Consider the following 24929-nt stretch of genomic DNA (forward strand, 5'->3'; position numbering starts at 1 on the left):
TGAAAGCGATGTGGTATTTTTGTCCGCATAAGCAGAGGCAACACTGCACGCGGGCCAACAAAAATAAAATAGGTGCATTTTGAATGTTTTTACAATTAGAAGCGCAAAATGGAAGATCTGCTGGAAAATGGAAGATTTACTAATATCGGCAATAGCTTTGGCTTTGTTTGCAGGGTAATAACTCAACCTACACATTAAATGAGTTCATTTTAATCGCAAGTCTGATACGAAGATCATAGAAAAGCAGTGCGGAATTCCACAACTCGGATCTCTGGAAAAATATGAATTTGCCGAGCTCCTAAAGATTCTGAATGGCACGGAAAAGGTGAGTAGATTGTACAAGAGTTATAAGTTATTAGCAATAACACTTGTGTTGTGCAGTTTCTGGCCTCCAAGTTCTTCTGCCAACTGCCAGCGAATGTCGGCAGCTTTCGAGTGCTTCGCCAGCTCCAGGAACTCCGAATCCTGACGGCCACAGAATACATATTCAGGTGGGTTAGAAGCTACTAAATGAGGGCACACCATTTATCCGTAACTGAATTTACAGCAAGGAGCACTCCGATCAACTGCAGGTGGACTTGATCATATTCCTGGAGTCCGAGTTCGAACTCCTCGCAAATGTTTTCTTTTCGGCGGCTTATGGTTGGTTTTCCTTGACTCTGCCTGTTTTCCCTTTTCAAATGATTTACCCTCAGATGTCGAGTCTGCGATGAAGCTCACCCTAATACTGACAACCGCTTTAGGGAATCTCTATTCCGGCCTTGTTGGCAATCCCAAAATATGCAGTTTGGAATATGTGGAGTTCTTGCGCAAAACCCTGCCAGGTGTTTTTTTGTACTGCATTGCTGCATATGTAACTAAACTAGAACCCCCTTTAGATGAAGCGCTAAATGTTTGTGTGAACATGCATTTAGGTACCCTGTTGGACCTTCACCGATCGGAAGATGTAGGCGAGGCATTCGCCAGCTTTAGCGCCTGGATAAATGAGGGCGTCGACGAACTTACCTTTGTAAAGCAGCTTTGCGACAAGGTAATATTTTCCTGAAACGGGCTACGTATCTGTCTATCTGTCTATCTAAATGAATAATACTTGCAGCTGTTTGTTGGCCATCACGAGGCAGCCCTTCAATACCTATTCAAACAGTCAAACACGGACAACTTCAACCAGTGGAAGTTCTATCTGATACTGGTACAATCCATCGCCAGTGCAGCCAATGCTGAAACCACCACATATATTAAAAGTATATTGCTTCCTGTAGTGTAAAACCCAGGCAACGTTTCCCGTTCTTTGCAGAGTATCTGAAAAACGGACTTCTGCAAACTGCATCCACGGCCTCCATGGAATCCTTGCTTCATTTGCTGCTGACTGCAAGAGCTGCTTCTGCCTCAACCATGAATGTTCAGATGAATCTGGACAACTATGCGAAGTGGTACAAGCAGAACATTGGCGAAATGACGTACGTGTTGGGCCCGGAAAAGTTTCAAACAGTCCTAAGGCTCTTGGAGGAGTCGTTACATTACGAAAAGGAGTTGCAATACCTGGAGGTGATACAAAATATAAATATTTTGATGAAACTGTACTTATTGATGACTTTCCACCAGATTCATGTGTCAATTGCCATTTCACCTGGTGGTCGTCTGGTGCAGGCCTACAAAACTAAGTGCAGGGCTCATGCAGCTCAACTGAAATCGGCAGCAAAGCGAAAGGCTTCCACAGACTAGATGCCAGGTGGTACTAGTCCTAGGAAAGCCCACTTCACCGAATATCCTTCGTCTTACAACCGCACTGAACACAGCCACTCATTTAAGTAAATTTTGGTCGCCTGTCAAAACACAGTTTATTTATTTGCCTGCAGTAAACTATAAGTTAGTAGGCCACAATTTCATGTTGCTCTTCGGTTATAACACATTTCGAATCTCCATGTTTCATGCTAACTCCATCGCATTCATCGGTTTTACTGCAGATGAATCTTTTGTGCTCGCGGCAGCTTGCGGATTCGAATTTGAAAAACTCTTGCTGGTGTTTAACATAGGCGCATCCTTCGTTGTTCACGAGCTTGGAATTGTGTGGCGAGTACTCAATGGACTTGTTGTTTGACACGTATCTGTAGTTGGGCTTTTCATGTGCATTCAGTCCGAACCAGTACTCTAGCTCTTCGTGTTCCATTTTATGATTCAATTGGACCAGGGTAACTTCGGTGTCCAGATTGGCCAAACACATGTTCAGCTTCTTGCAGATGGCCAGGGCTCCAAACCAAGTAGCCTATATTGTATATTTTGTATATTTTTGTAACTGCTAAACCTGAAGACTTTAATGAAGTGTACTTACTGCTTTCTCACTGAAATAAAGGCATATTCCCCTAGCATTCGCCTCATCAGTGCGTAGAAGCAGCAGCAAAATGGGAAGACAGCTAAGAATGCGTAGTACTTGACCCATTGTGTTCGGTTTGTGGTATGCAGTAGTACTGCTGGATTTGGAAAGTGGCTTATTCTGTATAGCCCACTAATGTCGTTAAACCATGGCGCAATCAATTGAGGTTGGTAGTAATAAACGTTTCGTTATTATTTTCTTTGCTTTTGCCTGAGGCATGTACCACAGGAAGAAACTAATTGCTAATTTAGAAATTAGATGTTTAGTTCAGTTCTCCGATCATTTATTTTTTTTCAAAACTGCAAAGCTGAAGCAGTTGTTTTGCTTGAACAAGGTTGGCAGCACTGAACAAGTGCACCCCGACTATCGGTTTTCGAAATAAGGCGCCATCTAGTGGCCAATTTAATTTCAAATGAAATCACGCAAAAAAGAGAAAAAACAGACTGCTTTAAAATTTCTCTTTTTTTTCATTTCAAATTTTACGCTCTTTTTGCGTCGACTGCGCTGTCGCTGTTATTGTGCTGTTAATCAACAGTTATCCAGTATTTATCCGCTATCCTAACAGAAAGTGCCCGCTCGCTATAATTCTGTTAGCAATTTACTCGACCACTGCTAATGCCATGTTACTTTTTAATAGTATTCCTCGACTTTATATTTATACGTTTCTGTGCTCTCGACGCAGTCGGACGTTTAAAAATAAACGCGCTCCAACAAAAATACCAAGTCCGCTGAACACAAATAAATCTGAACAAATTCGAATTCCATCCGATCGAACGCAGAACCCGAAAATCAGCATCAGCATCAGTTCAGTTCTTCGACTCCAACGGCCGAGAAAAACCCGACAGTTTCAGAATGTTCAGCTCGATTTCAGGTAAAACAAAAGCCAAAAGCCAATCAGCCGTCGTTGTTGTGAAAGTTTCGAAATTAGAAATCTTGGGTCTAGCATACGTATACTCGTATGTATATCCGATACATCCAGCTACGCGGATGATATATGTGCAGTGAGTGGGTTAATCGCTCAATCGCGGTCAGCACTCGACCGCAGTGGAGGAGGGACTCCAGCTCCAGTTACATCATCACCAGAGCGGCCAGGAGTCGGAGTCGCAGTCGGAGTGGGCGAGCTGGAGCAGCTGGCCACCCGGGACTTGGATATGCGGTCGGGTGGGGTTGGCCAACCGGGCGTGTTCGATCCGATACGGGTCGCAATGGCTACAGCCTAATTATCCGCTACCGCGGCTCCGCTGGCTTGGCTCTGCTGATGGTGATGGAGATGGTGATGGCTGTGGTGATGACTGTGGTGATGGCGGTGATGACGACGACGTGGATGATACGTAAGCCAATTATGGCGCAGTTATATGTAGCTCCAAATGGACTACGAGTTCTCCCAGCCGTTCTCGCTGGCCCATCCCATGCCTTGCCATCCCACACCCAAACCCAAAACGATGATACGTATATAATTATAGCTGCCCAGATACACACGAACCAACACGAATCTGAGGCACATATACTTTGTATCTTCGGGGTTGTGCCGCTGGTGTTTGCTTGGGGCTCTGGCCCACTTATGTCTCTGGAAGTGGGTGCAAAGCCCCAGAGTTCCATCGTCCAGCTGCGCTTCCGATCTCCGAAATCCTCCGGCACTAGAAGCCACTTGAGAACCGCGTGGTCAAGCATTGGCCCTTGAGAAAGGCACTTTGGTTCTATTATGCGGTCTATATGTAATTCTATTCATAACATACTTTTCCCTATTATCTGTTATCTGTTCCCAATCAATGCCAAACAGATGCATCGAAATGTAAGTAACCCCGAGTGGTGAACTTTCCACCGAACTAGAATTACCTTGATCATCTGATAATCTGATAGTGTTACTCAGACATTCCTCACCGACTGCGTAGTTCAACATTTCAACATTTTAATATTTAGTAGCTGCATCTTTTTCCTATTAGCACTTTGATATTCTATGTTTCGCATGCCTTGGGACTATCACCTAAAAAGCTAGCCGAAGCCATCTCTTAGAAACTATGTACATTACGTTTTTGGTTTCCGCTTAAAGTTTTGTTTAAAAGACCGTTTCCTAAAATGAAGAAGTTTCTGCGGAGAGTTTGAAAACATGTTTTGTTAAAAATTAAAAAAAATAACTGTAAAATGTGGAATTTGTAATAATGACACTACTGGAATAGTACTTCATACAAGAACAAGCCAATAGTTTATCATCTTGTATATCGTTCCCATGAATGCCATTGGGAAACTATTTGTAATAACTCGAACGGACTCAAATTAAAACTCAAATTTATTTGGTGAAAGCTCAAACATTCCTCGATTCCCTAGATGTCCATTGGTCCGCCCGGTCGGTGGGTTAGTGCGATCAGGCCGGCGGAGCAGGTGCTGGTGTGGCCTCGCCTTCCGGAGCTGCCGGTGCAGGAGTGGCGGCCTCGGCGGCTGGAGCTCCTTCCGCTGGTGCACCTGTCGCCGGAGCGGCCGCATCCGGGGCGGGCGTGGCTGCTCCAGTGCCCTCTGCCGCCGTGGAGGCACCCGCGCCCCCGCCTGGCGGCACCGTCTGGGCCTCCTCGGCATTGGTGGCCCCCGAGTTTCCCAGGCCGTTCTCGGACAGCGGCTCCGTGGTGCCACCACCATCACCTCCAGGCGGCGCGCCCTCCGTCTTCTTCTCCTCCGAGTCCCCGATTTCCGTTGAATTCGAATTGTCAGCTGGCCGTGAATCGCTCTCCACACTTTGCTCTTTGATCCCCGCTTCTCCTTCCTGCTTCTCCTTCTGGCCGGCGTCGTGGTGGAAGTGATGCAAGTGCTCGTGGCTGTGCTTCTGGCCATCCCCGCTGTCCGCCGTGGGCACCGCGCACTTGAGCTGGTTCTGCTCGCAGATGAAGTACTTCTTCTCCTGGCAGTTCACGTCCAGGACGACGGTGACGTTGGGCCGGACTCGGATCTCCAGGCAGTCGTCCAGGTTGGAGCGCTCCGTCGGCTCCACTATGGGGGAGACGCCCATGTAGCGCACCAGCTTCCCGTTGCTGATGTACTTGAAGCGGCCCTCCGACTGCAGGTCGTTGCCGCCGAACCAGAAGTCGTCGAATCCCACCTGCGACTTCATGTAGTGGACCACCGCGTTGAAGTCCTCCACGGTGGACACGTCGGCCAGGTTGAGGCCCTTGCGCAGGCAGTTGTTCTGGGCCCCGAACCAGTTGATCTGCCAATACATTTCAAGCGAAATATCGTTATTGTGGGACTCAGTGATAGTGATGGCTCTCCCACCTTCTTGGCGCCCACGTAGAAGCACTTTCCGTTCAGCTCCTTGAGATAGGGCTTACCACAAGGACCCTTGTCCTTGGCCTTCTTGCCCTGCTTCTTGCCGCAGCCGTAATGGACCGCCATCAAGGTCAGAATCACAATTGGTAGGATCCTCATGGCTGCCAGCAAAACTGAGGCACCTGTCCAGCCAAACTGTAAGCATGCGTGCCGCCCCCTGTTCTATATATACCCTTTCGTGGGCGTGGCATCTGCATTACCGCGGAGTGACCAATTCGCATTAGCGAAGCGAGCAGGGCTCGCACAGCTTTCTTATCGCCGGGTAGAGTGCATCAAATTGACTAATATTGATTGGGCATGGTGATGCCCGAGGGTTTCTGCTTCTGACCGTGGTTTCTCAGTCACCATCAGCATCGAAACTATGCTGGTACTGGTCGGACTTGCACCTCGGATGAAGAAGTGCACGGATTCACTGACATCTGAAAAGGGTTCAGTAAATGAACCAATTTTATTCAATGGTACTGTATTCAGGTTGCTTTGGGACTCAATTACTGTCCGATTAAGTGGTCAACCGCTGACCTCCGACTTGAAGTTCTTCCTCATAATAATAATAATAGTATTACAACGATTTTATGACTGTTGTATAATTCCAAACATCTGCATCCCTGAAATGAAAGCCATGTCTAAGTTCACTTTAACCTAAACTACTCCATTCATCAAATATTCGAATAGTTAAATATTCTTCAAAATAAGTTGTCATTAAACGAACATTTTCTATTTAAGAAACTGATATGGATCGCTGCACACCAATGATACCATTTTCAAAGAACCTAACACATACGATTATCGCACATTTCCCCTGGGTTTATTTGAAAGATAGAACCTTTTTTCGATTGACATTTATTTAAATTCGGCATAATCATAATTTGGCGTATCTGTAATTTCATTGATGTACCCAAAGTGCCGACCTTCAGTTGAATTTGAAGATTTGAAAACCACTGGTAATATTATTGCTGTCTTTTATTTTGAATCGATAATAGTTGCGGCATTCAGCTGGGAAGTCGGCAGATCAGGCTGCTGGCGGCGCCGGAGTCTCGGCTGCTGCGGCGGCGGGGGTTTCTGCTCCTGGTGCGGGTGTGGCTGCTCCTTCGGCGGCAGGAGTGGTTGCTCCCTCGGCAGCTGGAGCTGCGCCGGCGGGGGCTGGAGAAGCTCCTTCAGCTGCTTCAGCTGCAGCGCCGGGGGCAGCAGTTGCACCAGGCTCACCAGTACCGCCAACGGGCTTTGTTTCTTCCGCTCCCGGAGCCACCGAGACGCCATTCGGATCCACTTGATCTTCATCCGGCACGTCGAGCGCCCCGGCTGCATCCTCGGAGTCCGGCTCCGGGTTCTCCGCTGAGCCACTGGCGATGGGGTCCTGCCGGTCGTGGTCGCCCCCCTCCTCCTCCTCCACCTCGCCATCGCCACTTTCGCCAATGTCGTGGTGGAAGTGATGCAAGTGCTCGTGGCTGTGGTGCTTCGGCTTCTTGCCTCCGTCCGAGTCCTGGCAGTAGCGCTCCGAGCAGATGAAGTACTGCCGCTCGTGGCAGTTGTCCGCCGACACCATGTTGATCTCGGAGCGGATCCTCACCTCCAGGCAGTCGTCGCACTCGGAGTGCTCCAGGGGCAGCACGTTGCTGTAGTTGCTGTAGTAGCGCACCAGCCGTCCGCTGCTGATGTACTGGAAGCGACCCTCGTGGTACAGATCGTTGCCCCCAAACCAGAAGTCCTCCGTGTTGCCCAGGCCACTCAGGAACCCGATGGCCCCATCGAAGTCCCTTTGGTTGCTCAAGTCCGCCAGGGTCAGGCCCTTGCGTAGGCAGTTGTTCAGGGCGCCGAACCAGTTCATCTCAATGGGATAATAATAGATCGTATTAATGCATAGCTCTACCCGATATGAGTCGTTCGATCACAGTTGACCTGTGACCTGTGGCCAAGGCTCACCTTCTTCACCGAAAAGTAGTAGCACTTGCCGTTGATCCTGCGCAGATAGCGACGCGGGCAGGGCGGTCCTGATCCCAGGAGCTCAGGCAGGATGCTCAGCAGGGCCACGAGTGCAGTCAGGAGATGCTTCATTTTGCTCGCTCCGCCGGTGCACAGTGAGCCGGCTCCCATCGCCTCCTGTACTTATATCCTCCGCTGGCCAGCAGTGCGTCCAATCGATCTGGAGCCCGTTGGAGGTGGAGCGGCATCTTCGGCGGCATGGCCAATTCAATTACAAGTCCATGCCTGTGGAATGCCTACGCCAATCCAATGTCGTGGGCTCATTTGGTCACCCGCCAGTGGGTCAGGTTTAGGGTCATTCAGTTTAATTGGCTATTAGATACACTTGAAGAAAACGAGCTGGGAAAGTGGCAGGGGTGCTGTAATTGCCCGTAATGTTAACCCTCTAGGTTCCTTGATTGCGGTACATCGTCGTAATAATGTGCATAGTCATTCAATGTATTCTAAATATATATATATCAAAGGAATTTTAATAGATGAGTTGGACCTTTCTAAATATAAAGTTATATAAAGTTTATATGGTTCTGAGATAAGGAACACACCTTAGAACCTTCGGAGTATAACCTTCTAGGGCTTCCTTCATCAGGAGTAGGAGGAGGATAGGCAGGCGTCATGAGCAAAAGTGATTGGAATAGATGGACTTAAAGTGGACTTGGTTCTCCTTAAATTAAGTTTTGACCCTGACATGTCCTCCTTTCAATTTGTGGTTGCACAAGTGAGCTAATTGCTAGCTGAGAACTCGCTGGTAATCTTCCCCACCTCAAAACGCTTGGCATTATGTTCTGAGATTCGATCGACTCCAGTGACTTCATTCGAAGCCATTAGCATAACCCGCCCCAAAGGGCTAGATGTCTGACCCGGCCTTGTTCTCCCCGATTATTGATTTACCTGGCAGGGTCGTGACATCAGCCAACGGATTGTCCGTGGCCAGGACACGAGTCCCTTCCCCTCTGGCCTCCTCCTCCGTTGCCAGCTGACTCAGACGACCTTCGGTCGGATGACGATTCGCCGGGGGCCAAAACAATTTCAATTCGTGGGGCGTGTGAGTGCCACGCCACCCCTTTCTGCCACGCGCGGCTCTTACATATATACACAGTTCTAGTTCTTTGGTATATTATATCTCGATTGTGCTGTTGTATCTCACATGACATCATCAGCAACAACAAATGTGGCAACAGCGGGAAGAGCGGCCACAGTAGCTCCATCGATTCATCACGGATTGTAGCTCTTTTAGGCATCCAGAACTGGTTTGCAACGTGAGTCGGTAGACCTCAAATCGCAGTTACTCATAGATATTCATTCCGTGCCCATGTGTGTGTGTGTCAGTTCCGAGCTGGGCTCAAGCTACAGGTTTTCCTCTATTCAGAGGCTTCGGCGCATTATCTGAGCTGCGAGTGCGACATCGACAAAAACAAAATCAAAATCACAATCTGAAACCAAGTAAACCAAAACCAAAACAAAAACAGAAACAGAAACGACGCCAGAGGCTGTGAGAGTCTGGGCTTATTGTGTTGCCTTCTGGCCATGCTTCTAAGCCGGTTTCCAGTATTGACCACAAGCTGCCACAGTTTCGAGTTAAGGCTGAAGAACAAAATGCGTCTTATTACGCAAAGGCCTTAAATAGGGCTGCTGCCTTAGGAATTCCGCGTGTGTTAGCCATTAAGTTATATCCAAAGGATTTGGCGGGAATACTAAACACTACAGTTGCCTTATTCGTGTGGCGACCTTTTTAGTAACTCATCATAGGTTTAACAACGTATAGATGTACGAATGCGTTTTAAGTATCTTTTACGAATGTACGAATGTGTTTTAAGTATCTTTTAATACGATTTTAATTTCGCAAACAGCACACAGCAAATATATTTAGCAATGCATGATTCCCCTCTATTCATACACATACATATAGCTAGTATTGTACAGTGTAGATGGCACGATTACTCCGCTTAAATTGCTAAATTCTAGATTGCTGAGCAAGTTCAATGCCACATACATATGTATGTACATTCCTTAGCCATTAGCATTTGAAGTGTTTGAATTCCTTTGATTCAGCTTGTTTTTTTGAAACAGTAAATGTAGTTTCAACACCTCAGCCGAGCCCACACATTCCATAATCCCGATGCCCAGTAATGGTAGAATAGAAACTATTATGTTCGCACATTTTGGCCCATTAAATGCGAAACGAAATTGATCGAAACTAAATTATTTGGAAGTGAGTCGAGTGGAGGGGCCATTAGAGTATTAAAGTATCTCTGGCGAGAGAACCGAATCGGAATAAACACATTCCCGATCACAATCAGAAAGCGTGAATAAGCCGCGCCAGAAACTGAGGCGATTTCATTCGGCGGTTCCCCATTATGACATCACATACGCCGAATAATTTGAATACTTTGCCTGCTTTGTTTGCCTCATATATATACAGTACGACACGTATATTGCAAAGAAATTCCTCGGCTGTTTCCGCCCGTTTCCGTTTCGTCCGTTCCGCCCAACCGATTCGCACCCGGTTCCGAGTTCGGAAACTACAGTGGCACACTGTTTCTATTTGAGTGGGCGCACACGTCACTCCAAGTGAATGCAGAAGCCGGCGCTCGTTAATTATTCTATTCTGTTAATGCGAATTGCGAATATAAGTCTGAGCGGCCAGAGTGCCTCAAATTTGAAGGCTGACGCCATGGGGCTGGCGATCACGATTTCAGCAGCCCCTAGTTGCGCAGTTTCTATTGATGCTATTAATAGGAAAGTGTCCCTGTCTAATCGATTCGATTTAGTCATGTAAATAGTTCATGCTCCAGCTGTTTTGTTTATGTTTCGGCAATTACCTGTCTGGAATTTGGAATCTGGAATCTCAAATCTCCGATCCGATCGGCGGCTCATCCCGCTGATTGCAATCAGGCTATAAATTATGATTGGCGCCAGGCCAGAGCTTAGTTAGCATCCAGAGGGCCAGTCAGCATGTTTCCCAGTCGCCAAAACCAAAGTAATCCCACCCAGCCACCCAGCCACCCAGCCACCTACACCTCCACCTACCCATCCACCTCGAGCTCAATCAGGATCTACAATGCACTCCTTTTTCATCCCCAGCTTCGTTGAAGAACTTCGGCGACAAGACCGCCAACCTCTTCAGCAAGAAGAAGGATGAGGCCGAGAAGCTGGCCAACGAGAAGGCCGCCGAGGCCCAGAAGCTAGCCGAGGAGCAGGCCAAGAAGGTGGGCCAGTCCGTCCAGCAGACCAAGGGCGAGGCCGAGCAGCTGGCCGCCAGCACGGGTGAGTAACGAGATTCCAAAAAGTGGAGAGGAGAAAGATGGAACCCTTACATGATGTTTTACAACAGCAATTGGCTTTGGAGTTGTGTTTCTAAAGATGTACAAAATCTTCCATTTTGTAAAATACTTCTACAAATTCTTTTACAAAACAATTGAATGAGGCACGTTTGAGATAAATTTCAAAATCAGCTATCAGTTCTTGCTAAGTGTTATCTCATTAGCATTCCATTTCCAATTTATCCGATACGCAAAACTTTTTAGCAGTTCAAACTCAAGAGAACATAATAAATGGGTTTCTTTAGTAACGCATTGACGTAATACTTGTTTCCAAGGAAAAGTTTCGCCTTTTCGAAAACATTTCATAATAAATATTGAAATATTTCTATAATTGTGAAAACAATTTAATGCGATGGAGATTTATAACTAGAGAGAACATCACATGTTCAAGCTGAACTACAACCTGCCCATTCGATAGATATCCACATCTTTAGCTCCACTTTTTCAAAGATATTTCATAGCATTTTCCAACCAATATCATTCTTTTGATACAGCCAAGGAAGCTGCTGCTCTGGCCACCGCCGAGGCCCAGAAGGCGGGTCAGGCGATCGATCAGGGCGTGAACCGTGCCGCCGGAGCCGTCAACCAGGGCAAGCAGGCGGTGGACAACACGGTGGCGCAGGCGGCGGCCGTGGCCCAGAACTCCAAGCAGGTGGCGGCCAACGTGGCGGAGGCCTCCCAGCGAGCGGCCGCCAATGCGGTGGACCAGACCAAGAAGGCGGCCAACGACGCCATCAACAAGAGCGTGAAGGCCGCCGAGACCGTGGCGGACCAGAAGCTGAAGCAGGCGGAGGGCGCCATCGACGGGGCTCTGAAGCAGACCAGCCAGACGGTGGACCAGAAGCTGCAGGAGGCCAACCAGTACGTCGACCAGAAGCGCCAGTCCGTCGAGAAGACCGTCCAGGATGCGGCCGGACAGGCCCAGGAGTCCGCCGGTCAGCAGGCCAACGCCCTGCTGGGCAAGCTGCATCTGGGCCAGAAGTAAGGGGGGCTGCCTTAAAAATGTGTTGATGTGAAAATGCTTTAGATACAAAAACAGAAGGGAATTGCTTCAATGTAACGAGTGCCAGTAATGTGATTGCTAAATCCTCAATTGAATATACACATACATATATATACACATATTTTTGGAGTATCGCGCGGGAGGATTATTTTGCAGCCGCTGCTTTTGATGTGAGCATTTCAGCACATCTCTGTCCGTACAATGTGTAGTTAACCCATTCGATCCTCTCCGTTCTTCTTCGGTCGACTTTTGTTACTTTGAGGCATTTGATATTATGTATACAGCTGCGCCGAGTATGCTTTTAATATACGTATATTCTGTTTATGTAGAAATGTATGATTAAGTACCTTTAACTCTTGCACAATACATTGCAAATGTGTTTTTAATATATTGGACTCGAATGAGATTTGTGGTCTTTGAATTGGGGGGTCCACTGTATCAAAGTGCAGCTTATTATAATGTTCGAAGGTAATGATGAAAAGTATTTATATAGAATATATAGAATTTATACTTCAGCATTCATTTCCACAATTCATTTTAAATTGAGCGCTAAAGTAATGTATTGAAAAACGACAATCTGGCCACACTGTGTTTACAAGAGGATAAAGCGCCATCTACATGTGAGCTAAGCACTTTCAATGGTTTGAAAACAGGGAATCCATGCGTTTTCTGCCTTTTTCCGTTTGATTTAAAAAAGAAAATTGATTATTAAAATAAAAAAAGGTTTTGGATAATAACAACAGAGTACTTGATATATATATTTCGGTCTACTATTTACTTACTGACCTAACTTGAAATTGGTGGTTCAGAAAATAAAGTTCTCTTTGGACTTATTTTGAAGAAACCAATATCTTTTAGTTATATACAATTTCTTTAATGAAAGCTATAATTTACTAGGAAATCTCACATCTGACTTTACACCCAAAAATGGTAACATTTGTCTTAGGTTCTAAGACAAAGAGCGGTTTTGACTATCATTTTCCGCTTCCACTTCCTCCAGAACCTTTTCAATACAGAACCTTTCACAGATCCAAAGTGGGTGAGCGAAACTTTCGCAGAAATGTGGACCATGGAGTTGGACGGATCCTTACAAATAGACTGAAACGTGCAGAAATCTGCTAATAGAGGAGCTCGTATTGTGTACTACTGCATGTCGGGGAACTTTTCGTCGAACTGAAGCCGAAAGTTGTGTTAGCTTTTAATTATGTGAAAAGTTTGTTGTGGCTAACAAGTGACCCCGGTGCATTGCAACGTCGATTCAAAGGGACAAGGACCAAAGGACGAAAGGACGAAAGGAATGTGTAGAAAGTATTGGCAGCAAAGTGCTGACATAAATTCAGGTAAGAGCGATTTTTAATTTCAGATAAGTGCGCCTGCCGACTGGAGGGGCGAATGATAAATGCATTTCCATTTTCGATCCAAATCCAAGTGCAAGTGCGAGTGCGAGTGGGTGAAGGCGCCAAATTCAAATTTATGCCGGCCACGGAAAGTCGCGCCAATTAGGTTGGCCAAGCGAGTTGATTTAAAGTCGCGCGATACGAGCGGCGCGATTAATTACAATAACTGTTTATCAACACGTATTAATCATGGTTTAACATGCTCCCAGCTCGTGTTGACCAAGGCAAAATGGCGTGCAGCGGAGTTCCGGTCATGTTGGCTGCAAGGATCCTGGCCAGAGGAAGCCTCCTTACCCTGTGGGGTTGCCTTAATTTTTGTAAGTTTAGTGGGCGGCGTAAAAGGAAGATGTTTGGAGAGCCTAATTTCGTTTTTAATTCATTATGACCCCATTTTTGGTAGGCTCAAACACTCACGTTTCGCCCCGCAGCTTGATGCCTTTTTCATTGACCCTTTACTAATTCACGACTGCCTAAACAGATGCTTATCCGCTTTTTAAGTCCGTGACCAATCCCACTTATGAGCATATTTTACACGCAGCCCCACCATCCAAAACGCTGCCCGGCGGCGTTAATTTTATCTGGAACGTTAAGTGTGCGCGTGTGTGGGCAATTAGGCGAGGAGTATTATCGGCAGTACCACTAAAATGCGCGAGAGGAGAAGTTTCAAGCGACAGCCACTGATTGTGACTGTTGCTGCCGGGGAAGTCCCTTTTGCTTCTACTCGCGCACTCCACTCACACATCCACATCCACTCAGTCACACACGCACCCACACTCACACTGTGACAGACTGCGCACACACCGCGCGAACGCCCTCGCATTTATCGCTGTGGAGCCATTAGATCCACGGGGAACTCAATGGACGTTGACGGCCGTCTTGCCAGCTGCATGCTAAATAAACCTCCTCGAACAACAACTAAACCAGCTCAAGAGCCTGGTTCAGGGGATTCGACTAGAGGATACTCAGTCTTATTCAGTCAGTAAGTCGTAAAAGACGTATCCCTAAGAAAATCAACAGGTACCTGCTACTGTAATAGTACTTCCATCTCTAGAGGACTTCTGAAAAAGTAGTAATAAAATACTCGTAACTGCAGCATCTTGCTTACCAATTGTTAAGACTGACAAAGTTTAGTTTACTCCATTGAAGTCGTATCTCTGCCTTATATTATGATATTTTAATTGATTAATGGAGTGTTAGCTTGGCTTAAATCGAAGCTGCTCTTCAGCAGCTGCAGAAGTCTGGGACCTTTTATTCAAATTGGTCCAATAACCATTAGTAAAAAGCCTTTAATGCATTTTCCTCGTATGCCCCAAAATACGCAGCATACCCAAGTGACGGGCTAAAAAAGCGCAGCATCGGCGAGCGACAGTTACAGGCAGAATGCGTTGTAATTGTCAGCTGAAAGGACATGCGAGGAGGTCCGAGGGGGGAGTGGCAGCAATCCTGGCCGGAACAATTGGCTCGGTGCTCAATTTGAGCCAGTGGCGCGTGTCGCAGAAGACGCCAATAAAGCCGCACGTCAGTCCGAAGGAGGGAGTCCGGAAAACGGAAAAAGTGGCAAGTTGCAACAGACGTGCCACGAGATCCAGGGTGCAACGTCAAGGGAACTGGGAGTCGAACTATGGAATCGGAAGGCATTCGAAGGGTGCAGCAGATTTGGGCATTTGATTTGTTTGAGGGGATTATTAATTACATACAGAGCAGGCGCAGGAGGACGATGGCCACAAATCTGTTTGATTGTAAGGATGAGACCCTGGTGGCGAACGAGGTGATATACTCCTGCCGAATGTCTGACGTATGGCCATTGAGACAACGTTGATTGGCCTGCCGGTGATTTATGCCGGAGCTCATTAATTATGCTTGTTAGCCCGATGTTGATTTAGTCACCTTGTCGTGGGCCTGCCAACGGCTTTCGGGGCAAAAAATCAAAGGCCAACGAGATACCAGCAGGGTCACCTGTCCGCCTAACGAGGTTCATAATTAGCAGCCCTTGAAATGCGAAATGCGATCTGTCCATCGGTGCCCAGTTAGCCAGTTAGCCGGCCAACCTTCGGAGCGTGACACTCGACCAACCGGGGATGGGGATTTATGGTCGGAAATAATGGCCAAGGAGTCCCCGCCGCCATGTAAATCGTCCTCCTCTGTTATATATGTTAATTCAAATATACATCTCACCACTCTGTTGAAATTACTCTACTTATCCTCTTAATATCTACGATATACAACACTAACCCTAGTATACCAAAAATCATTCCTGATCAGCAAAGCAAAATAAAAAAGTCAGTTGTTGTCTCACCCTAAAGCAGAACGCGTCGTTTCTAATATGCACACATACACAACAATTATTGGCGACGAGTAAAAAAAACAGAAATTCGTGTCGGTAGTCTATTGCAAGAGATCGAACGAAAAAACAATGGAGAATCAAAGTAATTTACAAGAGTTGTTGGCTCAACAGCAACAATTACTTCAGCAGCAACAACAATGGATGCAAGCATTTCTTGAACGGGAACGTAACTTTCCCGTAGCAGGAGAACAAATCGTTGTGTGTCCGCCGTTCCCAAGTTTTAGTAAGGATAGCCAAAATTGGGAGACGTATTTACAACAGCTAACGCAACATTTTAAAGCGTACTCAGTTCTAGCCGAAGAGAAGAAAAAAGCCTATTTTCTTTCTTGGGTAGGTACACATGTTTTCGAACTAGTGAAAAATCTATTCGGGAGTGAAAATCCGAACACACACACATATGTACAAATCACCGAAAAGTTAACGGAGCACTTCAAGCAAAAACGGCATGTTGTCGCTGCTCGTTATGAATTTTTCAAACGGCAAATGCGGGACTCACAAACACACAAGGAGTGGGTAGCTGATCTACGTGGCATAGCTCGCGAATGCCAATTTGTATGCCAATCAGAAGGGTGTACATTAAACTATGTAAATGAGATGATCCGCGATCAAATAATAGTGCATACGCCATACGACGCAATTCGCACAGCAGCTTTGCAAAAGCTTCAGCCATCGCTAGAAGATGTAATTTCTATTGCCGAAACATACGAGGCAACAATGAAAACAGTAGCTGTTATCAAGGAAAGTGACAAGAAATCAGTAGACATGAACGCAGTTTACGTACACAAAAACAATCACAAACACCGTAACAGTGGGGATGGAAAAGGAGGCAAGATCGCGCTCAAATCTTGCTCCGGCTGTGGAAACTCACACATGCGCGAAAAATGTAAATTTCGTGATGCCATTTGCCATACATGTGGAAGAAAGGGACACATAGCTGTTGTATGCATGTCAAAACAGTGCAAAATGAAGATGGAAAATAGTGACAAAAAGAACCAAAACAAAAACACCGATACTATCCAAACGGTATACACTGTGGAAAAATTAGCTAGGTTTGAAATCAATAAAACCATGATTGATGTTCAAATTCTAAATACAATCGTTCCGTTTCAAATGGATTCAGGTGCAACTGTGTCGGTGATGAATTTGCAAACATACCGCCAAGTTGGCAGCCCTAAATTAGCAAAATGTATTCGTATTTTGCATGCGTTTGGCCAAAGCGAAATTCCAGTTTTGGGTGAACTGCACACTGAGGCAAAGTGTGGCAACAAATCAGCAAACGTAACGATCATCGTGGCAAACGTGGAAAATTCAAACAATCTTTTTGGTTTGGATTTGTTCAAAACATTCAATTTCGAAATTCAGCAAATTTCAAATGTAAGCGAAGCACAGCTGTCTCAAATGACTGACCTTTGCACCAAATATAAGGAAGTATTTGAACCTGCTATCGGAACTATAAAAAACTTTAAGGCAAGCATATACCTAAAGCCAAATTCGGTTCCAAAATTCTACAAAAGCCGACAGATTCCGTTTGCACAAATGGACAAATTTAAAGAGGAAGCGCAGCGTCTCACAAATGCAGGTATTTGGAAACCCATTAAATTCAGCAATTGGGCATCTCCGATAGTACTAGCACCCAAGCCGGGTGGAGCACTACGTATTTGTGGCGACTTTAAACAAGGTGTCAATTCCCAATTGGACATCGAGCAATACCCATTGCCAACGCGAGAAACTCTATTTCATGCCATTCGCCATGGAAAACATTTTTCCAAAATCGATCTGAAGGACGCATACCTACAAATGGAACTAGATGATGCAACGAAGAAAATTATGGTTGTCAACACGCCGTTAGGACTTTTCCAGTACCAACGTTTACCGTATGGAATAGCCAGCGCTCCAGCTATATTCCAACGGCATCTCGAGCAACTTCTAAATGGCATAGAAGGTTGTGGGAATTACCTCGACGACATAATTATCTCAGCGCCTACGACTGAGCAACACCTTGCTCGCCTTGAAAGAATTTTAGGTATTCTACAAGAGAATGGTATAAAATGTAAGAAAGAAAAATGTTTCTTCCTCAAAGAAGAAATCGAATATTTGGGGAGAAGAGTGAGCAGTAAGGGCATCCTTCCGGATACCTCAGGACTAGAAGCTGTCAAGGAATTGAAGCCGCCCACTAATCTACAACAGTTAGATGCGTTTATGGGTAAAGTAAACTATTATTGCAATTTTATCCCAAATTATTCACAAGTAGCAGCTCCGCTGAATCAGCTGCGCAGAAAAAACACACTATTCAAGTTTGGAACAGACCAGCAACGGGCATTCACAGCACTTAAAACACATATTTTAAACGCTACAGAGCTAGTACATTTTAACGAGGACCTTCCGCTCGTTTTAGCTACCGACGCTTCTTCATTCGGTATAGGAGTCGTGTTGTCACACCTGCATCCGGGTAACAGAGAAAAGCCAATCGCTTTTGCATCTAAAACTCTAGATGTGCACCAAGTCAGGTACAGCCAAATAGAAAAGGAAGCACTTTCTATTATATTTGGAGTACAAAAGTTTCATCAGTATCTATACGGTAGAAAATTTATCCTAATCACTGATCATAAGCCTTTAGTTACGATATTTTCACCAAGCAAGCATCTACCAACGATGACTTCAAACCGACTCCAGCGCTGGGCTATAATTCTGATGGCCTATCAGTACGATATAAAATATCGTTCGACAACCGCACATGGAAATGCAGACGCACTCTCACGTCTTCCAGTCAACTCTGATGATAAATTTGATCAGGAGGAGGCATGCTATAACATAGTCGAAGTATCTTGCCCGATAAATGTCGATGTAGTCAAGCGAAACATTGAACACGATTATATTCTAAAGGAAGTTTATAAATACGTTTACAATGGCTGGCCTGAACAGGTAGAAAGAGAATTAATGCCATATTTTAACCGAAGATTTGCCCTCACGTTCAACAGCAGCCTTCTTTGCCTTCATTCTGAAGTAAACCGAGTTATTATTCCAAGCAAGCTACGTAAAACGATTCTTAATTTCCTACACGATGGTCATTGGGGAATTGTACGTATGAAACAACTAGCACGTCAACATGTGTGGTGGCCAGGGATCGACGAGGATATCAACCAATTAGCAAAAGATTGTAACATCTGCAAAGTGGCTAATCCAGCTCCTGCAAAAGAGTTTTTTAGCTGGCCAAACACTACATCCGCCTGGGAAAGAATACATATCGACTTTGCGGGTCCGATTTTTAATTCAATGTGGTTAATTTGCGTTGACGCTTACTCTCAGTTCCCATTTATAACGCAAATGTCGTCCACCACAACAGAAAATACTATTTCAGCACTCACAACAATATTTGCCATCGAAGGTTATCCGAAAACCTTAGTTAGCGATAATGGTCCCCAGCTAACAGCAGAAAGTTTCAAGGTATTTTGCAAGAACTTTGGAATAAACCACATCACCACTGCACCATTTCATCCAGCATCAAATGGTCTTGCTGAGCGATTCGTACAATCATTCAAAACAGCAGTGGGCAAAAATATCAGAGATGGGTTATCTGTCAGAGCAGCCGTTACGAAATATTTAAGTTCGTATCGTTTTACACCAAATGCAGAAGGTAAATCTCCAGCAGAACTTCTACACGGTCGCCCAGTTCGCACTATTTTAAGCCAACTATTAGAGAAGAAATCTGATAGTAAGCCACTAGCATCTACGAAGTATTTTCCAAGCCAGAAAGTATTTGCTCGAAACTACGCAAGAGGGGAAAAGTGGATAGAAGCTGTCATCGACCGGCCTGTAGGACATATGCTATTCATCCTTCGTACCAAAACAGGTGTCATCAAGCGTCACATCAATCAAATCAAGCCAAGATTTGGTCCAGATGCCATCAAGGATTCTAAGGAAGAAAACACTACATATTGGTGGGCACCTGATCTCCCAAATCAGCCCACAACTCAGCTGGAAGCTCAGTCAGCGGCTACACAACAAGAAGATCCGATATCCGAACCGTCACAGGATGTTCAGCCAAGCCGAGTTTCTGAAGAGTCACAGCCCAACGTTCAGAAGAATCCTCAGCCTCGCCGTTCAGGTATTCCGATTCGTAGAAGCTCTCGGACACGCCAAGAAGTCAACCGCTATCAGACCACGAACTTCAGGAAGCGCCATACTAACAAAAAAATGCCATTAAATTAAGGGGAGAGATGTGTTATATATGTTAATTCAAATATACATCTCACCACTCTGTTGAAATTACTCTACTTATCCTCTTAATATCTACGATATACAACACTAACCCTAGTATACCAAAAATCATTCCTGATCAGCAAAGCAAAATAAAAAAGTCAGTTGTTGTCTCACCCTAAAGCAGAACGCGTCGTTTCTAATATGCACACATACACAACATCCTCCATCAGGTGGGCGAATTCACAGAGTTACAAACTTAATCGAGCGTTGCAATTGCTGGCAATCGCCTCCTGACTCGTCTCAGCCAAATTCAATTATTTCCGTCGCCCACTTACAACGGCACTAGTAATGATATACATATAAACTGCTCCGGGAGGGGATCCAATCAAAGGACCGACTTGAAATTGCATTTAGGCAACCTGTGCCGCCAACTGTGCACGCATTTTATGCATTTTATTGGACCAAAGGGAAACACGAAGGCAAAGGTGAAAGCATGGAGCTTGGAGATTTGAGCTTGGAGCTTGGAGCTCAGACATCCAAGGTGTTCAGTGCTTTGCATCTGCAAATATAGGTATTAGATTAATGTTAGAGCTGCGCCAGAGATTTCCAGCGAAATGAAATGGAATAATTGAGAGGTTGGAGTGCGGTTCGCAGCGCTATCGGCGTTTTGAAGCGTTTTTCTATTGCAAGTAATTGGAAAACCAACCTCGCTGCTAGGGATGAAAATTTCCATCACTGGCAATATGATTAGAGCCTTGGAATGGTCTTCCCATTTCAGTCAGAAGGATAAATACCCAGCCATGCTTCAATTTGGATCAGCATGAACAGGAAAGCCGAGCTTGAATAAATCGTAAAATAGTAACCAAATTGTAAGATCTTTCATTACATTCGAAGACACATAGTTTGTGCTATAATATGGGCAGCATGCCAAACTTCTCGTTGTACAACAAGGTTACAGACCAACTCCAATGATTTCTATGAACGCTTGTTCTAAGTACACTTATAAAATAAAAACCCCTGGCTGCAAGCACCTTGTGGAAATCATGAATTAAATGTCTGCGCTTTTGGGCTTTCGAAGTTTATAAGCACACGTGCCGTATGTCAGTCCCACTCCGTACCTCTGCTAGCCGTCCTTTGTCAACGACGTGTTTAGTTTTTTGCCCTGGTTGCCATGATTGCCGTGGACACCGTGTGCCAGGCGAGAACGGGCGGCGTGCAGCGGCTTAAGACGCCTGCGATTTGCCAGGAATAACAGACCGACCAGACCAGAAGCAAGGACCTCCAGGCCAGACCTCCCGCCTGGATCACTTGAAAGGGACGTAATGCATAATTGAAATCTCCGATTGCAACGACAGTTCCACGCAAAGCTGCCCGCTTTTCGGGGCCATTGAAAAACGGCTACAATGTTTTCCAAACGACATCCACTGCAGGGCAGGCCGCATGCGCCGATTCGAGTGGAACCCATTGGGACCACTGTGTGCCTGTGTTCCTTCAAAAGCGAGGTGCTGGCCAAGTGAAGCCTCAGTGCTACGTCGGCTGGCTAACCAGACGCTTGGCTCCGAAACTGGAAGCTGGCAAAGGGGCAGGAGTGAATAGCGATAGATTCCGATGCGCACACTGAACTGGCGTAACGGTCTTTTGAATAATTGAAGCAGTGCGTGCCAAACTCGATACAAATTGATTGCTCATACGCCGCGTGGCCCGGCCCGGCACAAAGGAAAGGAAAATAGAAATAGAAATTGTTGCATGCTCCCGGGCGCAATTGTTGATTGATATTTGCTGGTGCAGTGAGTGTGTGTGAGTGCGACTTGTGTGCGATTTGTGTGCGATTCAAATTCAAATGCTTTTTGATTAAAGCTCGCGCGTGAATAGTTTTCCATGCAATCGGAAAAATCTCTTGTGCCGCCCAAGTTCGCTAATTGCTCAATGGCGTTAGCTTTGTTCTGGCTCTTCAATTTGCAGGGTAAGTTGTTGCTATATAAGCTTTATAAACGGCATGCAGCTGAACAGATTCCCTGTTCTGTTTATGGTGTTAACAAATAGGCGTTGATCCCAAAATTCAGCAAAAATAACGAAGAGTCAAGGACGCTTTCAAACCTTTCTCACACGGCCTAATGCTCCTAGCTGCTGACTTTTTAGGCATCATTTTTATTGCCAGGCAACTGGCCGGCTGCTATTTCTCAGCGCCTTCTCCGCCTTTCTGCGAAATCACTTAGCAATTTGTGGCCCCATTCGAGAATCCTTTTCAGCGCCGCTTTCCTTTCTGCGGCTGTCATTATGCAGTCTGTTTAATTTCACAATTCATTTCATGTCAATCGAATTGTCTAAGGATGTCGGCCATATTCTCCTCCTCCAGCGACAAGTGTCGCTATCTCGCAACCGCAAAGAGGAGATAAGAAGGCGGCAAGTTGGCTGTCACGATGCTTGAGTTTGATGTATTAACGGATCCGGACTTCAGGCTTGGCTTTCAGCTGGAAATGGACCATAAAATGCGAACGGCTCGCATTAAATTCGCCCGTTCTGCGTCTGGTTTAGCTGGCGATAAACCTAATAGTAAACATTCCCCTTTGTTGACTCTATCTATTGGATTATGTTGTCTCCGACACAAAGCTTAAGAGCCTGTGGTTTGGGCCACGACATAGTTAGAGCTCTGTTATCCTGCCGGAGGACCTGCACCTCTGTCCGTACTTTGCGAAATAGAATGCTTTTCCAAGTCCGTCGAGTGTTGAGTACACTTTTAAATCAACTTTAAATCATATAAAGGCACGCACATCTTTAATAGTAAGTCGCCTTAAAGCATTTAGTATGCCATGCAAAAACTAAGTCATCAATTTATTTTATCCGATTTGGGTGTAATCGCATTAGTGATAAATGTAAAGCATTGGCTTAAAATGGTATGCTAAGTTTAAGACACAAATAGTTCTTACTTGTGAGTTTTCAGCTGATGATGGCAATAAGAAAATAAGAAAATTGGAGTTCGTGGGCATGAACATCTTAATATTTAACTAAAATGCCAATACACAATATGAGCTCAAAATGTACCCATTTAAACAACGTATGAATTAAAGTCATGGCCGAAATATGTACAAAGTAACTTTAAACATGCGTATATGTCTAAATTTGCCCAAAAATAGATTATAAATAAAAATGTCCTTTTATTATGGAAAAGCACTCTCGCAGTGCCATTTACGTGGCCGGAACAATTTGGTTGACAGGCCTGACAGGCCAACAGGCAAGCAGGCGAGTCGTGGCGAATCGTGGCAAATGGAGCGGACACCAGGGCGTATGCTTAATCGTTTTCACACGGCCCAAACGACGGCGGCTGCAGCTGTGTGATGGCCCGGACAAATGGAATATTCATATCTTGTGATAAACATACATCTAAACATAATCCATTGTGAAGTACTGGGAGTGCTTCAAACAAGTTGCTTACCTAACAAAAAGCGCCAAGGATGGAGGATAACTGCTCGCGTCCTGATTTCTGCCTTAGGAAGTTCGCGGCGCAACGCCTACAGTTTTTGTGGCGGCTTTCGGCCGGCTTTACTTTTGCTGACTGCTATTTTATGGTGGCCATTAAAGGAAATTGAATATAATTTTGTTTGCTAAGCTCTTCCATAAACTCCCAAGGGCCAAGTGGCTTGAGCTCTTGGTGTTGCCGTGTGATTCCCACTTCCCACTTCCCCCAACTCCACCATCCACCATCCACCACCCTCAGTTTTTCATATTTTATCGGGTTCAGGGGGCAGAAAAGGTCAGTGGTCCCATGGAACATTGGCCGTGGATTTCGCGTGCAGCTCGGATTCTGGCCACTGGCCAGTTGAATGGTTGGATGTGATTGGGAAATTGCACAAGAAGTGGCAGCTTTCGCAGCTTAAATTCGAGCCTACCCTTTGACCTCCGAGATGACGAATGAAGCACCCATCTGTGTGCCCTGTGCTTTTGCTGCTCAAATATCTTGGCATCCTGACAGCCAGTCCATTCAGATTTGTTTGCTGGCCCGGATCCAGTCAATATTGTGGTCATTTGGACAGACTGGGCCGGAGCCACAGCTCTTAACTTTTAGCATCTTCGACCACCTGCTTACCGGTTTCATTATTTATTGAAGTTCGTAAAGCAAAACCTGCATATTGGCACTCTGCTCCGCTTTTCGGGAGTGGGAATTTGCAAATAATAAATTGTTTCTGCGGTTGCTCCGCCCACTTTGCCCACTTCGCCCATTTCACCCATTTCCCCCTTTGTGTGGCCTTCACTTTGCCTGTTTGCTTTGGTTTAGTCCTCAGCTTGCTGTTTGTTCTTGCTGTTTGGTTATCTTGGGGCTTTTCCCATGGATTTGCAATCGGACGGAAAACATTGTTTTCATTTAATTTAAATGTTTTCGTATCATTGCCGCGAAACCCTTCGGAAATCATTTGTAACGTTATGTTGTCGGGCATTTGCTTCTGACTATTTTTTGTATGAATGGATTTAAATGATGAATGGGAATGCCAAAGGGCCCTTAACGAGAATCCAATGTGTTTAGCCTTAGAAAAAACTACAAATATTTTGCACATTTGTGTGTTGATTGATCTTTTTGTTTGCTGCAGATATTCCAATTTAAAGTCAATGGAAATGATAGTTCTTAAAGCACAGTAGTTACTGAAGCATATTTGGCTAAAGATTTAGGAATTCAACTCCGTTTTGAGTTCAATAGGAAACCACCGAAGTGGTTATCGCCTCCTTTTCGGTGTTGTTTCATTGTCTGTTGTGGTTTGTGTTAAGTAAATGATTTGCCTGATTCACCAGGTGACAGCACATAAATTCAAGGAGTCTCTATTCATCTGGCTGCGACACCATCATCAATCAATTTCACAGATAATTCACCAGAACATCATTGTAATTCGATGCAAAAAGCCATTTCCTTGCTGTTGTCATTGCTTAAATAAATAAATTCCTGGGCGAGAGTCGAAAAAACATCTCACATAATTAAGACAAACCCCGGCTTAAATTGACATTTCCCCGG

At 45.3% G+C, this 24929-nt stretch overlaps 6 protein-coding genes across 8 annotated transcripts; 3 read left to right on the plus strand and 3 right to left on the minus strand.

The window, feature by feature from the left end:
* The first annotated feature begins 32 nt into the window (after nucleotides 1-32).
* Nucleotides 33-1881, plus strand: LOC122625262. Its single transcript, XM_043805289.1, has 9 exons — nucleotides 33-174; nucleotides 233-325; nucleotides 382-491; nucleotides 548-642; nucleotides 696-824; nucleotides 879-1030; nucleotides 1097-1241; nucleotides 1295-1545; nucleotides 1603-1881. Exons 1-9 carry the CDS (start codon nucleotides 109-111, stop codon nucleotides 1720-1722), a joined length of 1161 nt encoding a protein of 386 aa, XP_043661224.1. The 5' UTR covers nucleotides 33-108; the 3' UTR covers nucleotides 1723-1881.
* On the minus strand, nucleotides 1822-2489 carry LOC122625268. Its single transcript, XM_043805303.1, has 2 exons — nucleotides 2330-2489; nucleotides 1822-2263 (listed from the first exon to the last, which is right to left on the minus strand). Exons 1-2 carry the CDS (start codon nucleotides 2435-2437, stop codon nucleotides 1868-1870), a joined length of 504 nt encoding a protein of 167 aa, XP_043661238.1. The 5' UTR covers nucleotides 2438-2489; the 3' UTR covers nucleotides 1822-1867.
* A 548-nt stretch (nucleotides 2490-3037) lies between these two features.
* Nucleotides 3038-12395, plus strand: LOC122615066 (late embryogenesis abundant protein ECP63). Of its 3 annotated transcripts, XM_043789923.1 has the most exons (4): nucleotides 3038-3242; nucleotides 4152-4163; nucleotides 10748-10930; nucleotides 11481-12395. In XM_043789923.1, exons 1-4 carry the CDS (start codon nucleotides 3224-3226, stop codon nucleotides 11969-11971), a joined length of 705 nt encoding a protein of 234 aa, XP_043645858.1. In that variant the 5' UTR covers nucleotides 3038-3223; the 3' UTR covers nucleotides 11972-12395. The 3 variants fall into 3 exon arrangements, with proteins under 3 accessions (XP_043645858.1, XP_043645876.1, XP_043645868.1); XM_043789941.1 differs by lacking the exon at nucleotides 4152-4163; XM_043789933.1 differs by lacking the exons at nucleotides 3038-3242; nucleotides 4152-4163 and adding an exon at nucleotides 10487-10643.
* LOC122615082 lies at nucleotides 3251-4143 on the plus strand. Its single transcript, XM_043789955.1, has 2 exons — nucleotides 3251-3639; nucleotides 3670-4143. The coding sequence occupies exons 1-2, from the start codon at nucleotides 3366-3368 to the stop codon at nucleotides 4050-4052; spliced, it is 657 nt and encodes a 218-aa protein (XP_043645890.1). The 5' UTR covers nucleotides 3251-3365; the 3' UTR covers nucleotides 4053-4143.
* Nucleotides 4641-5830, minus strand: LOC122615056. The gene is made up of 2 exons (XM_043789896.1): nucleotides 5633-5830; nucleotides 4641-5567 (listed from the first exon to the last, which is right to left on the minus strand). Exons 1-2 carry the CDS (start codon nucleotides 5783-5785, stop codon nucleotides 4734-4736), a joined length of 987 nt encoding a protein of 328 aa, XP_043645831.1. The 5' UTR covers nucleotides 5786-5830; the 3' UTR covers nucleotides 4641-4733.
* LOC122615062 (immediate early response gene 5-like protein) lies at nucleotides 6632-7770 on the minus strand. Its single transcript, XM_043789910.1, has 2 exons — nucleotides 7607-7770; nucleotides 6632-7511 (listed from the first exon to the last, which is right to left on the minus strand). Exons 1-2 carry the CDS (start codon nucleotides 7736-7738, stop codon nucleotides 6696-6698), a joined length of 948 nt encoding a protein of 315 aa, XP_043645845.1. The 5' UTR covers nucleotides 7739-7770; the 3' UTR covers nucleotides 6632-6695.
* Nucleotides 12396-24929: the final 12534 nt, after the last annotated feature.

This window comes from Drosophila teissieri, chromosome 2L, assembly GCF_016746235.2.
Source record: "Drosophila teissieri strain GT53w chromosome 2L, Prin_Dtei_1.1, whole genome shotgun sequence".
NCBI lineage: Eukaryota > Metazoa > Arthropoda > Insecta > Diptera > Drosophilidae > Drosophila > Drosophila teissieri.

Bases quoted from the DNA above. Each gene is read 5' to 3' on its own strand.
- LOC122625268 (XM_043805303.1), bottom strand. From the start codon at position 2,437: ATGGGTCAAGTACTACGCATTCTTAGCTGTCTTCCCATTTTGCTGCTG. The intron at 2,264-2,329 runs GTAAGTACACTT...TATACAATATAG, and splicing joins TTTATTTCAGTGAGAAAGCA to GCTACTTGGTTTGGAGCCCT.
- LOC122615056 (XM_043789896.1), bottom strand. From the start codon at position 5,785: ATGAGGATCCTACCAATTGTGATTCTGACCTTGATGGCGGTCCATTAC. The intron at 5,568-5,632 runs GTGGGAGAGCCA...ATGTATTGGCAG, and splicing joins TCTACGTGGGCGCCAAGAAG to ATCAACTGGTTCGGGGCCCA.
- LOC122615066 (XM_043789923.1), top strand. The intron at 10,931-11,480 runs GTGAGTAACGAG...CTTTTGATACAG, and splicing joins GCAGCTGGCCGCCAGCACGG to CCAAGGAAGCTGCTGCTCTG.
- LOC122615082 (XM_043789955.1), top strand. From the start codon at position 3,366: ATGTGCAGTGAGTGGGTTAATCGCTCAATCGCGGTCAGCACTCGACCG. The intron at 3,640-3,669 runs AGATGGTGATGG...TGATGACTGTGG, and splicing joins GGCTCTGCTGATGGTGATGG to TGATGGCGGTGATGACGACG.
- LOC122625262 (XM_043805289.1), top strand. From the start codon at position 109: ATGGAAGATCTGCTGGAAAATGGAAGATTTACTAATATCGGCAATAGC. The intron at 326-381 runs GTGAGTAGATTG...TGTGTTGTGCAG, and splicing joins TTCTGAATGGCACGGAAAAG to TTTCTGGCCTCCAAGTTCTT. The intron at 643-695 runs GTTGGTTTTCCT...ATTTACCCTCAG, and splicing joins TTTCTTTTCGGCGGCTTATG to ATGTCGAGTCTGCGATGAAG.
- LOC122615062 (XM_043789910.1), bottom strand. From the start codon at position 7,738: ATGAAGCATCTCCTGACTGCACTCGTGGCCCTGCTGAGCATCCTGCCT. The intron at 7,512-7,606 runs GTGAGCCTTGGC...TATCCCATTGAG, and splicing joins ACTACTTTTCGGTGAAGAAG to ATGAACTGGTTCGGCGCCCT.